General features: G+C 38.5%; 1 protein-coding gene across 1 annotated transcript in view; it reads left to right on the top strand.

The window, feature by feature from the left end:
- Positions 1 to 20,700, top strand: part of ARHGAP15 (Rho GTPase activating protein 15) — a 707,176-nt gene extending 686,476 nt beyond the window's left edge. The window contains exon 14 of the mRNA XM_068968725.1: positions 20,272 to 20,700. Coding sequence (XP_068824826.1) covers positions 20,272 to 20,443 — 172 coding nt within the window. The 3' untranslated portion in view covers positions 20,444 to 20,700. The remainder of the gene's footprint in view (positions 1 to 20,271) is intronic.
- The last annotated feature ends 638 nt before the right edge of the window (positions 20,701 to 21,338 follow it).

Genomic DNA, 21,338 nt, shown 5'->3' with positions numbered 1-21,338 from the left:
TCAGATTCTTTACCAGCTGAGCTACCAGGGAAGCCCAAGCCCAAAGATATGCATACATACCCTGTATGTGTCAATTATATGTAAGGCTTATATGTACATAGGTAAGATATTATTACAACCCCTTAAATTTTAGGGTTTCCTTATTTTGCAGTTGAGAACTATGCTTACCATGTGTTTCTGAACTTGTCAACTTTTCTTACCAATCATTTCAAATTTGAGGAAGGAAAAAAAAGAGTTTAAACTTTGCATGCATGTGTTAAATTGTTCAACAACAAGATTTAGTGCACAAAGAAATTAGAACCCCTCTAGCCTAACTGTCTGACTTTCCAAAAGAGGAAGCTGGGGATGAGGAAGGTTAAGTGAAAACCCAAAGTCCTACATGCAATAAAAAGTGGAGGCAGGGAAGAAACCAGGCTTTCTGTGTCTTTGAACTCATTGATCTTTCACCCAGTCATTAAACTGTGTGTTCTTATGAGACTAAAACTTCCTTACTGAATCACCTTTTTCTCCAGGTTGTTATGGTGTGCTGGGTCAGTAGGCCTCAGGGACATCTACACAGTACTCTAAGTGAGTTCTTTCTCCTTTGGATGATGTAGACATTTCTGTAAAAAAGCAAAACTTATCAACACAATCCTCATAACTCCTACATTCTATTTCTGACACCTTAACCTAAAGTAATTTCACACTACCTCATAAAAACCTTTGAAAACAGAGCATCCAAGGATGATATTTTGCACCTACTGAATTCTCTTTTCCAAAAAAAACCTTTAAATGTTACATTAAATTGCTATATTTCCAAATCCTATTCTCCAGTCATCCTCTGTGATTTTTTTCAAAAGAAGCAAAAAGAGAAGACAGGGGAAAGGAGAAAGGGAAAAAGGACTGACACGGAAAAGGACTCAAGGTCTTCACTGATCATCTTGACTTGCCCTTCTGGACTTAAGAGAAAGCAGCTAACAAGAGTATCTGTGGATAGCTTGGCTCTGACTGTAGCTAGACAAGTATTAGAGAGTATCTCATTTTTGTTCAGTTCAGTTCACTTTCTGTTGGAGCAAAAATGCATCTGGGTGAGGAAAAACTTAACCTGCCAGTGACCTGTAAAGCAAAATCTATTTGTAATAACAGGAAGATATAGAATACCCAAATTTCCTACTGCAAGGAAAATAGGAGTAAAGTAGAAGGTAACACACCACCTAAACTCGAAGATTTTGCAATCTAATTGAGGGAGATAAAACATATGTGCATGAAATAACTTAGAGATAAAAATAAAACATGTCAACAACAATGTAATACAATCTGAATGTTTAAATGCCAGGAAAGCAAATAACGAAGTGATCAGAATACAGTTCTTAAAGGCTTCCTCATAGAGACAGGCTTAAATATGGTTTTGGATATGGTGACTGACACACAGTACAAAACAATTCAAATGTGTGTGGCCATAAAAATAGGCAAGCGGGGAATCAGCCTCGGTCCCCTGAATTAATGCAGTCTGCTTGTGTTATCGGAGAAGGCAGTGACACCCCACTCCAGTACTCTTGCCTGGAAAATCCCATGGATGGAGGAGCCTGGTAGGCTGCAGTCCATGGGGTCACTAAGAGTCAGACATGACTTTCACTTTTCACTTTCATGCATTGGAGAAGGAAATGGCCACCCACTCCAGTGTTCTTGCCTGGAGAATCCCAGGGATGGAGGAGCCTGGTGGGCTGCCGTCTATGGGGTCGCACAGAGTCGGACACGACTGAAGCGACTTAGCAGCAGCAGCAGCAGCAGCTTGTGTTATCCTTTTTTTTCTTTTTCTACTTTTTTATAATTTTACTAGTGGACTATAGTCCATAGGGTCAGACACAAGTGAAGCAACTTAGCATTCATGCACACACTTTTTCAGAACAGATTTAGGTTTACAAAAAACTGAATAGAATGTACAGAGAATTTTCATATACTCTCCACTCCCCTTCCCCCTGCTCCCCAAAACACACACACAACCACAGAATCTCCCCTGTTATTAAAATCTTGCATTACTGTGGTACATTTGTTTTAATTGATAAGCCAACATCAATACATCATTGTTAGCTAAAGTCCATAGTTTACATTAGGTTCACTCTTAATGTTGTATATTACGTGGATTTTGATAAATATATAATGACATGTATGCACCATTATATCATACAGAATAATTCTGCTACCTAAGACTCCTCTGTGCTCTGCCCAGTCATCCCTCCCTCTTCCCAAACTCCTGGCAACCACTGATCTTTCACTAACTCTAGATTTTGCCTTTTGCAGAATGTCAGATGCTTGAAATCATATAGCCTTTTCAGATGGGCCTCTTTCACTTGGCAGCATACATTTTAAATGGATCTCTTGATGGTTTGATAGTGCACTCCTTTTCATTGCCAGATAATATTCTATCATCTCACAATGTGAATGTCCCACAGTTTGTTATCTATTCACCCACTGAAGGACGTTCATAAGCATTTTAGATTTAAAAACAAAATTTTTTTTAACCAATTCATTACTCAGGTAGGAAATTGATTCTCAGAACCCATATTCTTTTTACCTTGAGACTTCTTTGTCTAGGGAAGTATGTTGTCATTTTTTCTTTAACATGAGAGCAGGTCATCATTTGTCTCCTTAAACTTGTGGCTCTTGAGCCCCCTCACCCTTTTGCTTTCACTCTTTGATAACATGAAAGCAAAGCTTTTTCTGACATATAACCAAAAGTTATAAAATTATGAGAATTATGAAATTAAGTTCTGAGTTTTTAGATTGAACATGGTTACTATCAAGCATCTATTGGGGGTCATGTTTTTCCTGTCCGTTAGAACTGCAATTATGGTTTGTCTTCACAATGAATCAGAATATAAGTCTAAATTTGAAATTATGCCTTTTTCTTTTTTAGCCACAGTGTTAACACTGTGGATATAATTAATTATATCAAAGAAACAATTCTATGACTTTTACAAAGTGACATCCTAGGCTGTTGTTGACTCTAAATGGAGCCAAATATCACCTGGCACACCTGTGTCTTACTTTTTGACACCAAATAAAATTGATAACCAAATTACTCTAGTAATGATAATTTTCAAGGGCTCCTCCCACTGTGGCATTTGAAGGAAATTGTCAATGAAAGCATTTCCTTGGCTCCATAAATATGTATACATGTTGATTTTAAGACAGCACACAGGAGACTTTGCCAGAAAAATTTAAAAGTTCAAGCAGAAAAAATAAAGTATCTCTGTGTCATTTGCTGCTTTGTATTTGTTTCCTTAAAATGCACAGCTAAATGCTCTCTACATACAGATATCACTTGGTAGGCAGGGTGTATCTTATTACTGTGTTATTTTCCAGTACATTTGGCGTAGTTAAGGTAAAGTGTATTAACTTTCTCTCAAAATAAAGATGAAAACAGAGCTGTAGCAGTCGTGAATGCTTCAGCCATTGTCAGGAAGTTAAGAACTGACAGGAGGTCCAAATAACCAACTCTGCCTGGTGCGTATACCGTCGTTTTCCCCTGGGATAGTCAGTCTAATCCTACAATGTATCTGACTGGCATGAATGTAGAATTACTTTCAATAAAGATTTTATTTCAAGCTTGGATGATTTCCCCCAAAACATCTTGTCACTGAGGCAAAGTATATCATAGAATATCTGATTTTTTTTTCCCTCCAAGTCAGCTTTTGAGGGCGAAAAATACACATTTCAACTCAAGTACTCAACTCAGGTCAATTCTCTGTAAAAATCACATTTTAACATATCTAGGCTGATTAGAGATTTGCTACTTTAAAGAAATCAGGGAGCTGTCAAAGAGAGCTTACTCTAAAGTCTGCAAATGTTAAGAATAAGTAACACATTTGCTCATCTACAGCTTGCACCCCCCAACCCCTGCAGTAACCTCCACTTGAAGAGCAGGCAGGACAGATGACTCCAAGAGCTAATACCCAGCTTCTAGAATATTTGTCTTTTTGCAAGTAAGGAACATTTAAAGGTCACATCTTCCAATAAGTATGAGATTGTTTCCAGGCTATATGAGAAATATGAATGGCCTGGTCATGATCACTCTAAAACCATCTTCATTTCTCCATTTCTCCTTGTCTCTGTCTTTATCTTTTTCTCTTCTTTCATGATGCCAAATTAAGTCAGCATGTCAAGATAGGGGAACAGTCGGTAGCAGTACACTACTCTGAGTTCACTGAAATGTTTCATTTTGGGCTTGCTTACATTATTTCAGCCTGGCTGTCACTTTGTTTAATTTATGCTTGGTTCATATACACTTAAAAATATCTTAGGTTACCTATAGCCTCACCCCTTAGTCACTAAAAGCACACAAATCACATGGCTTAGTTCTAATGGGATAGGAGTAATTACTTTAATATTTAATAATCATAGCACATTATATTTATACAATGTTTTAAATTCAAAATCCCTCTTATCTCTATTATTACATTTTATTACTAACATGTAATATTATAATAAAATGTATGCGTAAGAATGAAAACTCAGCATGGATAACAGCAGATGAAACTTAGAGGAATGAAAAGGTCCAGATTTGAGTCATCACAGGTAATTATAGACAATAGATGCCTGAGTTAGCCTGACATCCACGTGCACAAGGATGTATGCAGGAACTCGCACAATTTATTTCTCCACCACACTAGAGATTACAAATGCATGTGTATAAAGGCAAAACAAATAGTTTCTATATTTAAGCCAAGTATTATATATATTTCAAGGGGTTTACTTTTCTGCTGCTGCTGCTGCTGTGGCTTCAGTCGTGTCCAACTCTGTGCGACCCCATAGATGGCAGCCTACCAGGCTCCCCCGTCCCTGGGATTCTCCAGGCAAGAACACTGGAGCGGGTTGCCATTTCCTTCTCCAATGCATGAAAGTGAAAAGTGAAAGTGAAGATGCTCAGTCGTGTCCGACTCTTAGTGACCCCATGGACTGTAGCCTACCAGGCTCCTCCATCCATGGGATTTTCCAGGCAAGAGTACTGGAGTGGGGTGCCATTGCCTTCTCCCTACCTTTCTGCAGATATAAGCATTTTACCTAAAATACAATGTGATGGTCAGATTTCAGATGGTCAGGAAAAATGGTGTCATTATCTTTAGCTTCAACCATCCATAGTATAAATCAGATAAAAATTATGTTTTATTCTAAACTTTTCTCATCAGTTTTGTTCAAACCAGGTACATGTTAAAAACTCATTGTCAGATAATATGTGGGAAAGAAAGGTACCCTGCATAGTTACAAGCCCTGAACTAGGTCTCAAGGAATAGTATCTCTGTTTAACAATCTCTGCATTCATGTTCTGACCATTTCTGGTGTATAAGAAATGTAAGTATTGTACCAAAATCAAAACTAATCCCTTTTGAGGCCCTTTTTGCTTGTTTCTTTTCCCCGGAATTCAGATGTTTATGCAGTCCACAAATATTTATCAAGTACCTAGTATCTATCGATCTAGATGGGAGTCGGAAAGACACAGCTGTGACAGAGAAGAGCTCCCATGGGCATCATTTCTGAGTAGGATGACAGGAAGGCAGGACTGTCTCAAACCAGGCATTATTTGAGGCCCATTCTTCTAAATGTTCTACATTTAGTCAATTCAGAGTGTCTTCTAGACACTTCTAAACATTTTCCTGGGTCATTTCTAGTTCCGGAGGGCTAAGACTGGCCCAAGCATTTGGTGAGGCGCAGGGAGAGCATCCATTTATACAGTATTTCAGTAAGTATTTGTTGAGTACCTATGAGCCAAAGGCTAATCCTGGCCTAGGAATATGGCACTAAACAGAAACAAAGTCCTGGTCCTTAAGATGTTTACATTCTGTTGGAGAAAGGTAATAAAGCAGATAAGCAGGGTAGAAAGTGTCTGGCTTTTGTCACCTGTCCTGGACGGTCTTCATTTCCTTCTGGTTGTTTGTCTTCATCTCTAACTTCCAATCCCAGGTCTGGTATTGGTCACCAACAGACACTGTGAAGGTTATCTTGCCATCTTTGTGTAGATATACCATGCAGTAATTTGTATTTAACCATTCTTGATACATTAAACATGAAGAACTCTGAGGTTTTGTTTTTTTTTTTTTAAACTTTTTACTTTGCATTGGAATATAGCCAATTAACAGATAATTATGTGATAGTTTCAGGCGAACAGCAAAGGGACTCAGCCATAAACACGTATGTATCCATTCTCCCCCAAACTCCCCTCCCATCCAGGCTGTCACATAACACTGAGCAGAGAAGAACTCTGAGATTTTGTTCTAACCCTAGGTCTGCTCCAAGGGGAGAATAGAGGTCTGTCTGATCTCAGAATCCTCAGACTTGCCCACAGCCTGTCCTCAGGAAGAGGGATAGGAAGGGTTCCTGACCGAGCCACCTTCACAGGACCTTACCAAGTCTCTGCTCTTCTTAACTCTCCTCCCAATCCAGAGAAATCTTTCTCTTGTCTGGCAGCATGGTAACCTGGCTCTTCACCTACCTTCCAATCTACTGGTTAGGCCATCATTCCAGTTCTAAGTCCAGGGCACTTAAGCCTTTGAAACCCCAAAGCCCAGTCCTTTGCAATTCAAATGCCCTAGTTTACAAAGAAACCAAAACACTTTCTCTGCTCTTCTGTTGAACCATCCCTCTACTGAGGACAAAATGTTGTTGATGGAATCTTGGAGAAAAGAAAAAGGTATAAGCAAGGGTGGAGAAGAAACCTCAGTTATGATATATTATCCCACATCATCTTTGACTTTCCCAGAATGTTCATTCTTTCATCATTAATCTAGAAGCCCAAACCAAACCATGTTTTAAATATCACTGTATTTGCCATCCAGTATGGGAATCTGGAACATCTCTGAATGCCTCCTGATGGAGAACTTGTGTTCTTTTTATGTGTAGAATATTTAATAACCTTCATAGTCCCCTTATTCTTATAGTATACATTTAGAAAAATCTATACTTAATAATAATAATAACTAAATGACAGAATTATGAGGGGTTTTTATTTTCTATTGTAACTTTTCTACATTTTCTAAATTTTCTGTAATGTGAATCTTTTGAAGCAGATAGTCTATTTTCACAACTCTAATTCTTCACACAGAAATGAAATGAGTCTGTGGATCAATTTCAGGAACTAGATTTACTAGAGAAAAATAGACTTTTTCTTCCATATCATGGTGGTTTTTTTGTTGTTTGTTTGTTTTTTTGCATTCAGTCCTCATAGCTGCCCTAACTGTTCTTTTTTCTGAAGCAAAATACCATCAGTCCCTGTCCTCTCTCACTGAGCAGCCTGTCACTCAGATGCACACATTCACCTTGGAGCCTCAACTTGTGCAGCCAGAGTCAAGTCACTGTGAAAAATATATAACATTTATTTTGCCTCAGAAAGTAAAATTAAGTGTGGACAACTGAATGCTGACGCACAGACTACAACTGGCTTTCTTTCAGCTCTTCTGGAACCTCTTAAACTAGGAGACAATTTTCTAGAAAACTGCTGAAGGTTTAATGTTGATCCCTTAGTGGAATAGCTGTTCTCTCCACCTCTGTGAAGAGGAAAAACAAAGAGGTTGATGAATTCTGACTTTGCATATTGATAGTATATATTCCTTTTAGATTTATCTAAAATCATAAGGCAAATATTTAAGTTCCATATTTCCCACTAATGTCTTATAATTAGGTGCCTTACTCTGCTTGGCCTAATTAATGCTGATCCATGCACAACCCTCAATGTTCTGTATAAAATGTTACTAGCACATACTAGTGTTTGAACTGCCTTACTGGACAAATTCCAAGTAAAGAATAATAAACAGTGTTATATTTTTTTCATTCCTAAAAATACTCCCAACATGTCATATATTTCCTAGCCTTTCTCTCTTAAACCCAGGGCAGTGTCTTCCCAGGATGATGATATTATCCATGGTTATTGCTAGATCAACAGAGCTCAGGGAATAGGCAAATCAAGACTTCTTTTACTGCTGACATGGTCAAATGTGAATGGCTAAAACCATTTGAAAGCTTAACAGAAAACACCTAAGGGGAACCGTAGCTGAAATTCTCAGTCTGTCTCACCAATAGTGCATTTCCTCCCACAATGATAAGTGAATACTCTCAGAAGCTGAACACATCGTATGAATCTGGAGAAAAGGACAATATGTATTAATTTGGTTTTTCTTCCACCTGAAACCCTTTTCATCTCTATAAATACATCCTTGAATGTGAACTAGGTGATGAAAAAGTCAAATATGTCAGCCAAGACTTTCTGACTCACTTCTCTTCCACATCTACCTCAGGTCTCAGGCCTCATCATTAAGAAACCCCTTGATTTCAAACCCCTTGATTTCTCGACTCTTAGTTATTTGTGGGAAGAAGATCTATCTCCCAGAGTAATGAAGATCTGCATCTTCATCTCGGTGTTGCTGCCATTTAATTATGTGATCTCGATCAAATTATTCAGTGTTTCTCAGGCTCATTTTATCCATCTGAAAATTTTCTTTTATATCTGAAAAAGAAAAAAAATGGTAATATTCCTAGTGTATATTAAAGTTACAGTTATTTAAACAGTAAAGTGGTAGTGCAAAATACAAGCGCAAATCATCCAGAATAAAACATACCAGGTGTTTTTGTCTGTGAGTTGTAGGATATATTATTGGGGCAATCAGCTAGCTATTGAAAAAAAAAATAGAGATTACCTTCACACTTTATATAGTAAAATACACTGAGATTAATTAGAGGATACAAAAATGACACCATTTTAAAAAACTAGAAAAAATATTGGTGACAATTACCTGATTTATTTAAATGGATGAATTTTATAATTAAAAAATAATGATAGAAATTCCAAAAGAAATAATGCTAGATATGAACACATAAAAATATAAATAAACAAAATTAAGGAAAAATATAATTGAGAGAATATAAATAGAACAAAAGTAATGAAATATTATGCCATTAACACAAAAATAAACCTCAGAAATCTAATCTGTACAAATATGTTCACTGTAGCATTGTCTGTAACAGCAAAAAATTAGAAGCAACATAAAAGTCCATCAGCAAGGGAATGGTTAAATAAATTATTTTCATACTATGAAATGTAACAGCATTTTTCAAAGGATGAGGTATTTTTAAATGTACTGACTTGGAAAGATTCCCATGATATATAGTTAAGGGGGGGAAAGCAAGTTGTACTATAACATATTATGTATTTTTATCTTATTCTAAAGAAAATAGATACTAAAGGGATTGTTGTTGTTCAGTCACTAAGTCGTGTCTGATTCTGTGTGACCCCATGGACTAGCCCACCAGGTTCCTCTGTCCATGAGATTTCCTAGGCAAAAGTACTGGAGTGAGTTGCCATCTCCATCTCGAGGGTATCTTCCCAACTGAGGGCTCAAACTTGTCCTGCATTGGTAGGCAGATTCTTTACTGCTGAGCCACCAGGGAAGCCCAGGTAGATGGATAGATAAATAGGAAAACATCCAGAAGGAGCACGCATCTGTTAATTATAGTTGTCCTGAAGGAGTTTGACTAGAAAAACAGAAAGCTTGACCTTTTCATTCTATATTCTCCTGATTAGCACACTTTTTAAATACTATGTGTTAGTTTTGTTATACAAAATAATTAAATGGATGAAACAAACAAAATTATATGCTCTCAATAAGAAAAAGGCAGGTGATATGAAGGGTTATTCACAGAAGAGATAATCCATATTGCTGTGCTTTTTTAACTTCTTCCCCATTTCCTAAATTCAAAGAATCCTAACTTTAAACAATGATAGATCATTTTTCACCTATCAAGTTAGTAATTATTTTAAGAAGAATAAAATCAAGTGATAATAATGCTATCAGGACTATGAATTGTCATGTTACATATCCCACATTATCAGGGTTTAAGAAAAGAAAACCCTGAACTTAATGATCTAGTGCAAATTCTCAAAGTGTGGTCCCCAGAGCAATTGTATCCTCTCAAGGAACTTGTGACTAGTGTAATATTCTCAAGTCCCTCCCCAGAGTTGCTGAACCAGAAGTCTAAAGGTAAAGTTCAATGATTTCTGATACAACCCAGTTTCCAAATTATTCTCATGAATGGTAAAGTTTCAGAACCATTGATCTAATTGCTACATTTCTACTACTGCAGAGTTTCTCAGCAGCAGCAACACTGACATTTGGGGCTGGATAAATTGTTTGGGGAGACTGTCCTGTGCATCGTAGAATGTTTAGCACCATCCTTTGCCTCTGACTCATTAGATGCCATAGCAACTCACCTTCTCCACTCCACCCAGTCATGACAATCTTTGATATCTCCCGACATTGCAAATGCCTCATGGGAGTTGTGGGGATAGGGAAGCTGCCCCTATTTGGAAACAATTGTCTAAAGAAATACTCCAAAAATGTGGAGAATGAGTATACAAAAAAAGGTTTTTTAATATATTAATTACATTTTACTAAGAAATCATAGAGTACAAACCATTTTATCCCATATAAGATAGTTAGTAAAAGCGATGGTAAAGAATCTGCCTGCCAGTGCAGGTAGACGTAAGAGACACAGGTTCGATCCCTGGGTCGGGAAGATCTCCTGGAGAAGGGCCCAGCCACCCACTCCAGTATTCTTGCCTGGAGAATCTCATGGACAGAGGAGCCTGGCAGGCTGCAGTCCATAGGGTAACACAAAGTCGAACATGACTTAAGCGACTTAGCATGCACACACATATATAAGACGTAGGGCTTCCCAGGTGGCACTAGCAGTAAAGAACCCGCCTGCCAATGCAGGAGATGCTGGAGACACAGGATTGATCCGTGGGTTAGGAAGATACCTTGGAGAAGGGAATGGCTACCTACTCCAGTATTCTTGTCTGGAGAATCCGATGAACAGAGGAGCCTGGCAGGCTACAGTTCATGGGGTCACAAAGAGTCGGACACGACTGAGTAACTAACTCACAATACACATATAAGACATGAGAACTGCTCATGACAGAAGTGAAAAATGTTGGCCACAAAATTATATAGAAAGGATTTTCTTGAGTGTGTATATAAATAAATTATTTATACATGTGTATTGAATGCTGTCAGTGTCATTCTCCTGCTCAAAACCCAAGGACGAACACCTGTTCACTGTTAGAATTATGACCTAAGTCCTCCCCACAGGATCTCCTACCTTATCTGTCTCACTCCCCAGCCTTCAGCTATACTACCCTCTTCTCTGTTCCTAGAACCACCCAGCACAACCTCACCACTGGGGCTTTCTACCAACTTTTTCCTGCCTGGAGTTTTCCTTCCTGTGGTGTGTGCACATAAGCTGCTCTCTGCCCAAGTGTCCTTTCCTTAGAAAGAACTTCTGAGAACCTTGTCTGCTATGTGTAGCACTTTCCACCTCTCTCTGCCCAACAAAATAATCTGGGGACTCTGTTATCTTTGGCCAGCCATTCTTAGCAGAGAGATCTCTGGGGATGGATTCTAGGCCATTAGGAACTTCTAAGAGTCTCCGAGGGTCAGTAGAAGAACCACCACTTCTCTTAGTCTTTCTTGAAGTACCTCTGTGCCGAAATCACTTTGTATATTAATTAGTGGATTGTTTCTTGTCTGGTCGCCCACTAGATTGTAAGTTGCATATGGGCAGGAACTTTGTCTGTTTTACTCACTGCATCATCTCCAACATCCAGAACAGCATCAGGCACCTAGCAGGTATTGAGTAATAGCAGGTCTATTGAATAATAGATTTTAATGAATGTAAAATGATTACCTTGAGTTCCTGTTACAGTTATTGGTGTGTTTTTTTTCTTTATCATACTTTTCTTAACTTCTCAAATTCTAATAGAATGTATTACTAATCAGAGCAAGAGAAATTACAGCTGAGTTTTAATTCTGCCTTTGAAAAGCATTGTATATTTGAAGCACAGTGATTAGCATGTAATGGATATTCGGCAAATAATAACCACTATTTGTGTTCCTTTTTGATATTATCTGCTATGTAAGGGCTTTGGCTATGATATCCCATTTTATATATGTTGTTGTCACCTTATAGAATACATATTACAACCAGAAATGAGCCATTTTTAAGTCTATGGGCTAGTCATTTTTTTTAGTCATTCCTCGTCTCTTATAGTTCTGAGTATTGCTTTAAAGATACATTAGACTTTCCTTGTAATGGCCAATCAATATAAATATGAAACAAGTGAATAATTGAAAATGTTTCAATCCAAGTGGGTACTCAATAAATGTAAAGAATAAGGCCATGTTAGCTGTTAATGTGTAACTACCATATAAAGTACCTTTTCCACAATTTGCCTTAAAGAATTATATACACATGGCTTCAAAGATAATTTAAAAGCAAAAATATCATAACATAGCAGTAATTCTCTTTTAGGAGGATACTTCTTTGCTTACTTTAGAAAACAATAATAATAGGATATTTAAGTATAAAATTGAAGATTTTACAATTAGTTTAAGCCAGTTGATGTGTAAATTTGCATATAAAAGTGACAGTCACCAGTGAATGACCACCTTGAAATATATTAGTTTTAAATGTAAATAATATTTGTAAATGCTCATCTTCTTTTATAATATTTGGAAATTTTTCTAACATACAGCCCTGACTTTAAGGGGAAAAGTAGACTTCCTACTAAGTCCCCAGTCTTTAAAAAAAAAAAAAAAAAAGGCCAATGTAGGCATGGCAGTATATTTTGTGCAGATTGAGAGTAGGCAAGCATATGGTTAGCATGGATCCCCCCCAAAGTAGTTACAGCACATAGGAAGCATAAATTGAGCACAGTGAAAATTTATTCTATTTTTAGCAGCTTCTCCTCACTGAAGTGGTCAAAGTCACAATTAATGTTTCACATACAGTGGATGAGCTGTATTATACAAGCCAGGTGTGACCTGATGGCAAAAGTACACTTACCACCGCACTTTCTCCATTAGAGTTAAACCATCCTAAAGTTATGTGTGTTGGAAAATCACAGTAATCCAGAGATAGAGAAGGGAATACTTATAATACACCTCCAATAACTTGAGGCTTGTCCTGCAGGCAATTTTGTGGCTTTTGACTTCCTTTGCAAGTCACTATGATAACAGCAAAGCACAAACTTAAAAAGAAGTTTGCATCCTTATATCTGTTTGTAGCTGGACTACTATTAAATGCTTTGGCCTTTTTAATTCAGCATTAATTTTGAGTTTTATGGTAAATCTCTCTTTCAGTTTGAATCATTTGGCTATGACTTTCAGCAAATAAGAAATTTCTTTGAGTTAGTGATTCAGCTCACTTTTGGAAAAAACTTACCTAGCATAAGTCTGTGAGGATTTTTTTTGTCTGGGGTCCAACATCTGTAGCTGTGGATTATAGATTGTTTCTAAAATAATCTAAAATTGATGAATCGTTGCTCCTTCCATTGGGGCCCGACAAAAAGTAGCTCTGGCATTTCTTCTCCTTTTTGTGCTGTAAACTGTACATCACCTTTTTAATCTCTTGCCAGAAAAATGAATTCTTACCTACTTTAAGATTTTATAAACTTAAATTTTACTTAGTGGTTAAAGAGTTTCTTTGGCAAAGAATATATATCAAGTGCTATTTTGTGAACAAATTCATAAAATCATAATTATTCTTGTCAAGCTATTTTAAACTTAGCAGTGTTCATAAATAGCCTTTTTCAAAAGAGTTGCAGTTTAAGATGTTTTTCCTGTTAGTGAAGCATTCACAGGCACTAACGTTTGAGCTCCTCACATTGCTTCGAATCAGGTATCTTCACTATTTCTTGGGAGTAGACTAATGGTGAGTGAACAAACATGTAGAAGAATTTCCAAATATTGATCTACATATTTTTACACCTTTTCACCATGCAGCCACTTGCTGTATAGTAATCTCTCAACCATGTGACTGCTCTTACCTTTCTCATTCAGATGTGGTCTTTTTGCCTTTGACCTTCGTTTTGTCCTCAAAGAGCTTCCCAGCTGGTGCAAGTGCAGGTAGACGTTAGAGACGTGGATTCAGTCCCTGGGTTGAGAGTGGGGTTGCTGTGCCCCACTCCAGTATTCTTGGCCTCAAAAGGGAGTTCCTTTCATTTCTTTGTGAAAACAGGTTAAATGGTAGCTCACAATTTACAACACTGTCATGGAGTTTAAGGCCAGACGTAATCTAAGCCCCACCAGAGGGGTGGAACTTGCCAAAAGTGACCATAGTCTGATCTCTTTGAGTTAGCTACTACGGAGTTCTGAAGCCTGAGTGACAGAGGAGATTCAAATCCATGATGTTTCAGATTTAGTAGATCCCTGGGATTTCTCTGGAAGGAATGATGCTAAAGCTGAAACTCCAGTACTTTGGCCACCTCATGTGAAGAGTTGACTCATTGGAAAAGACTCTGATGCTGGGAGGGATTGGGGGCAGGAGGAGAAGGGGACGACAGAGGATGAGATGGCTGGATGGCATCACGGACTCAATGGATGTGAGTCTGAGTGAACTGCGGGAGTTGGTGATGGACAGGGAGGCCTGGCATGCTGCGATTCATGGGGTCGCAAAGAGTCAGACACGACTGAGTGACTGAACTGAACTGAACTGAACTAGCAAAGCACACTAGAGTAACATGTCTCAATATACGCTCCTCCTTATCACTCAAGAAAGAGGATCCACAATGTTCAAGTAAGTTAGGGAACATGTTAAGTTACACAAAGATGAACAGGGTTACTTTTCTGCAGGACTTGTCAGAGCCTGTATTATGCTATGGTGCATTGTAAATTTCCAAGAAGGAAAAATGGCATATAATTTTCTGCAAACTTATCTTACTCCAGACTGCTATTTTTGTGAAGTGTGTCACAGAGATGGTGTTTGCAGAACTCACTTTAGTGAAAGCTGTCCTAGAAGTACTGCCAAACCCATAGTAAAAATGTATTTGGTTTCTGAATCAGATCCTCCCCTCCAATAGTACAGCTTAACTGCATTTTAAGCTACTGGAAGTATAACTTACTGTTTTTGAGAGTTTTCCATCTTAGATACTAGATTGCATTTTTTTTTTTCCATTCCGGGCTTTCATTTCTTTCAGTAGCCTATATTTTTCCTCTACATATGTTTTACTAGTTGAAGCCTTCAGAAATAATGGCACTTACAATGCACAGCTAGTCCCCACAGCGAGAGAGGAAAGTATTAGATCCATTGATTTGAGGTTAAAAAAAAAGAGAGATTTGAAGAATTTTGTAGGATAGTATTCTAGCTGTAATTTTGAAATTGTGGTTGACTACTTATGTTCTCCTAAATCAACCACTTAACTGCTTAAGGATCTATTGAGGTAGAGAGTAGGTAGGTTCACATTTGAATAGTGAAGTCTGTAACAGCATGAATACATTTTCCAAACATCCCCAGTTTGGGAGGCTTCTTTGCTAGATATGTTTATCACCACCTCTACTATAAAAGGGTTTAATCTAATGTGAATGTTGATATGAGAATATTTTTTCCTATCTACGTGAATCATATAGTTCAGTAGTTGGCAATTTCCCCCCACAAATAGTCTTCACCCTCAGCATCTTTTCTAACCTAAAGATGGATCAATTTCTCAATATACCAACTACTGATTGGTTGATATTCAGAACATAAACTGCCAATGAAATACACACATACACACACAAGCATACATTTTGTAACAGAAAGTAGGCAAGATAGTATGAATTCTATATAATATACATCCACATTTTCTTAACCTTTCTTAACTACATTTGATTTCTCTAAGTGTTATTGCAAGTTACTTAATTTTCCCAAACTTAAGAAAAAATTCCAAACTGCTAGGAAAATTTAACCTGCAGTAATGCGAGTATAACAAGAATACAGAACTATATATTCTTTGGTAAAATCTACTTGTAACAGGATTACTTGAGAGCACCCATGAGTTGAAAATGTTTTTATTAAAATCACATGAAAGTGTGCAGAGAAATGGATACAGATGACACAGATTGAGATGGAATGAATGCTCTGCATTTACGCACAGAGAAGAGCACAAAATAAACACTTGACAAAGGGCAAGTTTAGGAAACTGATGAACTGGCAGAAATCCGTTTTAGGACCCCCTCCATGAACCACCAGCCAAAAGAGAGAAACCTTTGCCTGAAGGGGCCTTGGACAGTCACTCTGCCTCCCCCCACTCCACTGAAGCTCAGCCTTGGTTTCTTCTCTGGATTGGTTCTTGCTCTGAGTTCTCAGACCAGGACTCTGGCTGAGTGGGAAAAATATAAAGAACACTGGGAAACTTTATAAATAATCTAGTCCCATTTCTGCCTCCTTTTATTCTCCCCACAGATCAAGTCCCAACAGCTGTGTCTTTCAGGTAGGGCTGAGTTACCCCTCCAGTCACCCCAGTTCCTCCAGACACCATAGGCCTCTTCCAGTTTCTACCTCCATAACCTCCTGACAGCCATGATTGCCCCCTCCAGTAATCTACTCTTGGACCTTCCTTCATTTGTAACCTCACCTTGAGGGTGTGTGTTCACTCGCTCAATCATGTCCAATTCTTTGCAACCCTTTGGACTGTCACCCACCAGGCTCCTCTGTAGTTAGAGACAGTTTTAGCTCCCAGCTACTCCAAATCTCACTGTTCCTGTTTTGACTGAAATTATAGCCATTATTAACTTGGAGAAGGAAATGGCAATCCACTCCAGTACTATTGCCTGGAAAATCAACTATATCTCTGTCTATCTGTCTTTATATTCTTCCTTTCCCTTTTCAGCCTCCCTGGATTCCTGAACCTCTTCTACTCTGTGGACCCTATATCAGTCATTCACCTTCATACTCGAATAGTCTCTTACTTTTAATTCTACCATCTTCATGCTCTATGACCTCTGAGCCCTGTTCTCTGCTAAATAACTCTCATCAGCTTAGAACTTCGGTACCAATGGGTAATGTTGTGAAAGCAACTTTTACCTAATAGTTACTCAGTTAATTGATCAGTTATGTTATCTCTTTCTATATTTGTTTAACAAATTTATTTTACGGTGGCAGAGTCAATGAAGGAGTTAGTATCCCCCAAAAGATACTACTTTTATTTTTTTTATTGGAACATAATTGCTTTACAATGTTGTGTTAGTTTCTGCTGTACAAGAAAGTGAACCAGCTATATGTATACGTATATCCCCTCCCCTTGGGCCTTCTTCCCACCTCCACACCCGTCCCACCCATCTAGATCATTAGAGAGCACTGAACAAGAAGGTATTACTTTAAATCCAGGAGAGAAAAATCTGTTTTCCTTCTCAATGAATCTTACTAGTGATTTTTGTAATGAAGAGGTCTGGGAGAAGCTCAAGAGAGACTTTAAGCCAAGGTAAATAGGTGTGTTAAAGGGAAGAATAGCCCCACTCCATCTTTCCCTCCTCCAGGTCAGGAGAATATTTTAAAATCATTCTACAGACTTTTGGTAAATGTAGTAGCAAGTGGTGCAGTTTCTATATTCCAAAAGAAACTTTAAACTTGATGTCTCCGATAACACACCAATACTTTAAAATATGAGAATCCCTTCCAGAAATGTAGTCACGCCAATGTTACTCACAGATATGAAGACTTTTCATATAAAGAGGAAGGAAAGTGAAAATGGGAGGCAGAATATCCTGAATATTTAGTCCAAGTTTAAGAGTCATTTTGCCCACAATGAATCCATTGTAACCAGACTGTCAATCACAATGCTACAGTGTGGAATAAAAATCCAGACCCTCTTATGGAAGGATCTGTAACCATGTGGAGAATGGCAGAGAGACAAGTCAGCCAATTACTAAGCATAGGGGCCATAACACACACCAGGGCAGTGATGTTTCTATGAGCGCTGCAGCCAGCCTGCCTGGGTCTGAGCCTCAGTTCTGTGTGACATCGGGCATTTCACCACTCTTGGCTTCAGTTTTCTTATTTGTAAAAAGGGCTTAATAATAGAATTGGACGTGAGTTTGAGCAAACTCCAGGAAATAGTGAAGGACAGGGAAGCCTGGCGTACTGCAGTCCTTGGGATCACAAAGATTCGGACACGTCTGAGCAACTAAACAACAACCTCATGGGATTATTATGAGGATCAAGTGAGACAATAAAACTGCTTAGAATAAAATCAATGATACTTCCATTTTTAAACCTAAGTAATAAGTAAAAAAAAATTGCTTAGAATAATTATTATCGATACTGATCAAATCAAGGACATCTTGCTGATCAAGATTTGTGCTATGGGAAGTCCCACATTGAAGGTGTTGGCCCTTCTCAGTGTCTTTCAGGAGAGTGAAGGCAGGGCCTTTTTCACAGAAATGGCCCTGAGATGAAGGTTTGTGGAGGGATGGAAAGGGAACAAGTCTTCTTCCTCTTGCCTCCATGCATGGAGAATAAGTCAGCCCACATAGACCAGACACAGAGTCCTCTAGAGGTCAACTAGTGCTCCAGTGGGCTCTGAGAACAGAGACCCCACTGCTATGTGGTAGTGTTCCTTTGCCTCACTTTATTCTCTGTGCTCAGATTTCCCTTGGGTTGGGGTGTCTGGAAGAATGCAGAGTTTTATATTTGTTAGCACCCTGTCCTTCCATATGCTTTCCCCTTTTTCCTTACATCACTAAATCCCCACTCTCCCTGATTTTAATATAAAACCAAAGATGCTTCAATTGTGAAAATAAGCATTGTTTTGTTTTATTTTAAAGCCTCCAGGTAGAAGATGGGGCTTTAATTTCTTTTTAAGAGTCCATGTTGATTCAGGCAAGGCACTACCATTAATAAAACCACATCCTAATGTTTCATTGGTATTGCACCTCTCCACAGTCCTCACGCAAGCAAACATTTCTTTAATTCCAGTGGGACTTTTTCCCTGTGCAAATGCTACAAGCTTCTGTATTTTATTGAGTAAAAGGGGTGGGGATACTTGTTATACACCTAAATGTTCATCACTTTGCCGACAAAGGTCTGTATAGTCAAAGCTATGGTTTTTCCGGTAGTCATACAGATGTGAGAGCTGGATCATAAAGAAGGCTGAGTGCTGAAGAATTGATGCTTCCGAACTGCAGTGCTGGAAAAGACTCTTGAGAGTCCCTAAACCAGTCAGTCCTAAAGGAAATGATATGGTTGGATGGCAACACCGACTCAATGAACATGAGTTTGAGCAAACTCTGGAAGAAGGACAGGGAAGTCTGGCATGCTGCAGTTCATGGGGTTGCAAAGAGTCGGACATGACAGCACTTTCTACAAAACAGAGTACAAATAGCATTTTTCAGGAATACTTTACTCACACTAATCACTAAACATTTAATTATTTTTTCAGCTCTTGTTTCTACTCATCAGTTCAGTTCAGTTTAGTTGCTCAGTTGTGTCCGACTCTTTGTGACCCCATGAATCGCAACATGCCAGGCCTCCCTGTCCATCACCAGCTCCCGGAGTTCATTCAGACTCACGTCCATCGAGTCTGTGATGCCATCCAGTCATCTCATGCTCTGTCGTCCCCTTCTCCTCCTGCCCCCAATCCCTCCCAGCATCAAAGTCTTCTCCAATGAGTCAACTCTTCGCATGAGGTGGCCAAAGTATTGGACTTGAGCTTTAGCATCATTCCTTCCAAAGAAATCCCAGGGTTGATCGCCTTCAGAATGAACTGGTTGGATCTCCTTGCAGTCCAAGGGACTCTCAAGAGTCTTCTCCAGCACCACAGTTCAGAAGCATCGATTCTTCAGCACTCGGCCTTCTTCACAGTCCAACTCTCACATCCATACATGACCACAGGGAAAACCATAGCCTTGACTAGACGGACCTTTGTTGGCAAAGTAATGTCTCTGCTTTTGAATATGCTATCTAGGTTGGTCATAACTTTTCTTCCAAGGAGTAGGCATCTTTTAATGTCATGGCTGCAGTCACCATCTGCAGTATGCCTATATTCTATTTTTTGCATCTTTGGCTTCTTACATGGGCTATGCATGTCTCACCTGTTTCCTCCATTGACTCTAGCCACTTCAAAGATTGAATCTTGTTAACTGTCACAGTAATTGTTGCAATTTATTCATTCCACATTTATTGAGCACCCACAATGGCTAGGTACTATGAGGATAGAATCCTTCCCTGAAAGCCATAAGTTCTATTTCCACACAATAAAGCATAAGGAGTAGATTAAATAATGTTATGGCAGGTGTTTTTCTGAAATCTAAAATTGTTTCTGCTTGTGTCACATTCTCTGTTTTGCCAAAGCAATCCCTGCCCTTACTTTCCTTCTTCAAGTTGAAATTTAAGAAAGAAAAAGAATTCAAGAACGCAGAACTTTACAATTCAAAAACAGTCACAATTTTATTTAAACTCCAATGGGTCTTTTTGCTTTCTCTCTCTCCATAGGATAGTGGCCAGAGCGTCCAAGAACCTCATGTCCACACACAGCTTAGGGATTGTGTTTGGACCCACCCTTCTGCGCGCGGAAAACGAGACGGGAAACATGGCGGTACACATGGTGTACCAGAACCAGATCGCCGAGCTCATGCTGAGCGCGTACGACCAGATCTTCAGCTGACTGACAGCCGAGACTAGCTACTGAGTGTGTTCACATCTGTCTCGATGCCTAATATTTTTACATTTCTGTAAACATATTTCTGAAATATTTTTTTCCTTTCAAGCGACAGATGCCTCATTTTGTGAAAACTTAATGATGATTTTGTGTTTAAGTTCCAAACATTTGAATAAAATAGTTGACAATATTTGCCTATATGTCTTCTGCATTAACCCCTTCACTGCTATGCCTTCCAGCGCTTCTAGGCATACATTATGGATGCTCTACGCTGTAAAATAGTGTGCAGAGGACACAGCATGTCCAAAAATAGCCTTAATGAGACTCTTGGCCATTGCACATGTGCTTGTGTACGTGCAGATATGTGAGTGAGTGTGAATGCGACTGAGAGTACCGGTATGTGTCCTCACAGGTGAACCTCTTCATTACCCTGGCTGCCTCAGGCCTGTGTTCAAACACCCCTGGGTACACAAGCAGAACTAAAAGAGGGGGCAAGACACAAATGAGTAATTTTTAAATAGAACAAAAGAAATCAGGATTTCAACCAAAATACACATATCTCATCTTTCGAGAACACGTTTACAAGTGTAAATCTAGTCCAGCCATCCTTGGTGCTAGATGCTGAAATTTACAAATACATGTAGAATGGCAATTTTTCTGAAGACAAATGAACATTTGCCATTTGATATGTTTTTTACATATACTATTTGCAGTCCCATAAACATACTGTCTTATAAACTAGAAGCAAAATTAGTGCCTTGCAATTTTAATCTTTATATTATACAGGAACTGCATGCCTGCTCATTTTTAATGTTAACATCCATTTTGAATCTTCATCAAACTGTATATCTTCCTTTTTTTCCCTGGCTATGTCATTTTATGTAGAATTTTTATTATGCTT

This window comes from Capricornis sumatraensis, chromosome 3 (assembly GCF_032405125.1).
Source record: "Capricornis sumatraensis isolate serow.1 chromosome 3, serow.2, whole genome shotgun sequence".
Classification (NCBI taxonomy): domain Eukaryota; kingdom Metazoa; phylum Chordata; class Mammalia; order Artiodactyla; family Bovidae; genus Capricornis; species Capricornis sumatraensis.
Note: the sequence above shows the minus strand (reverse complement) of the source record. Positions and strands in the feature narration are given on the sequence as shown.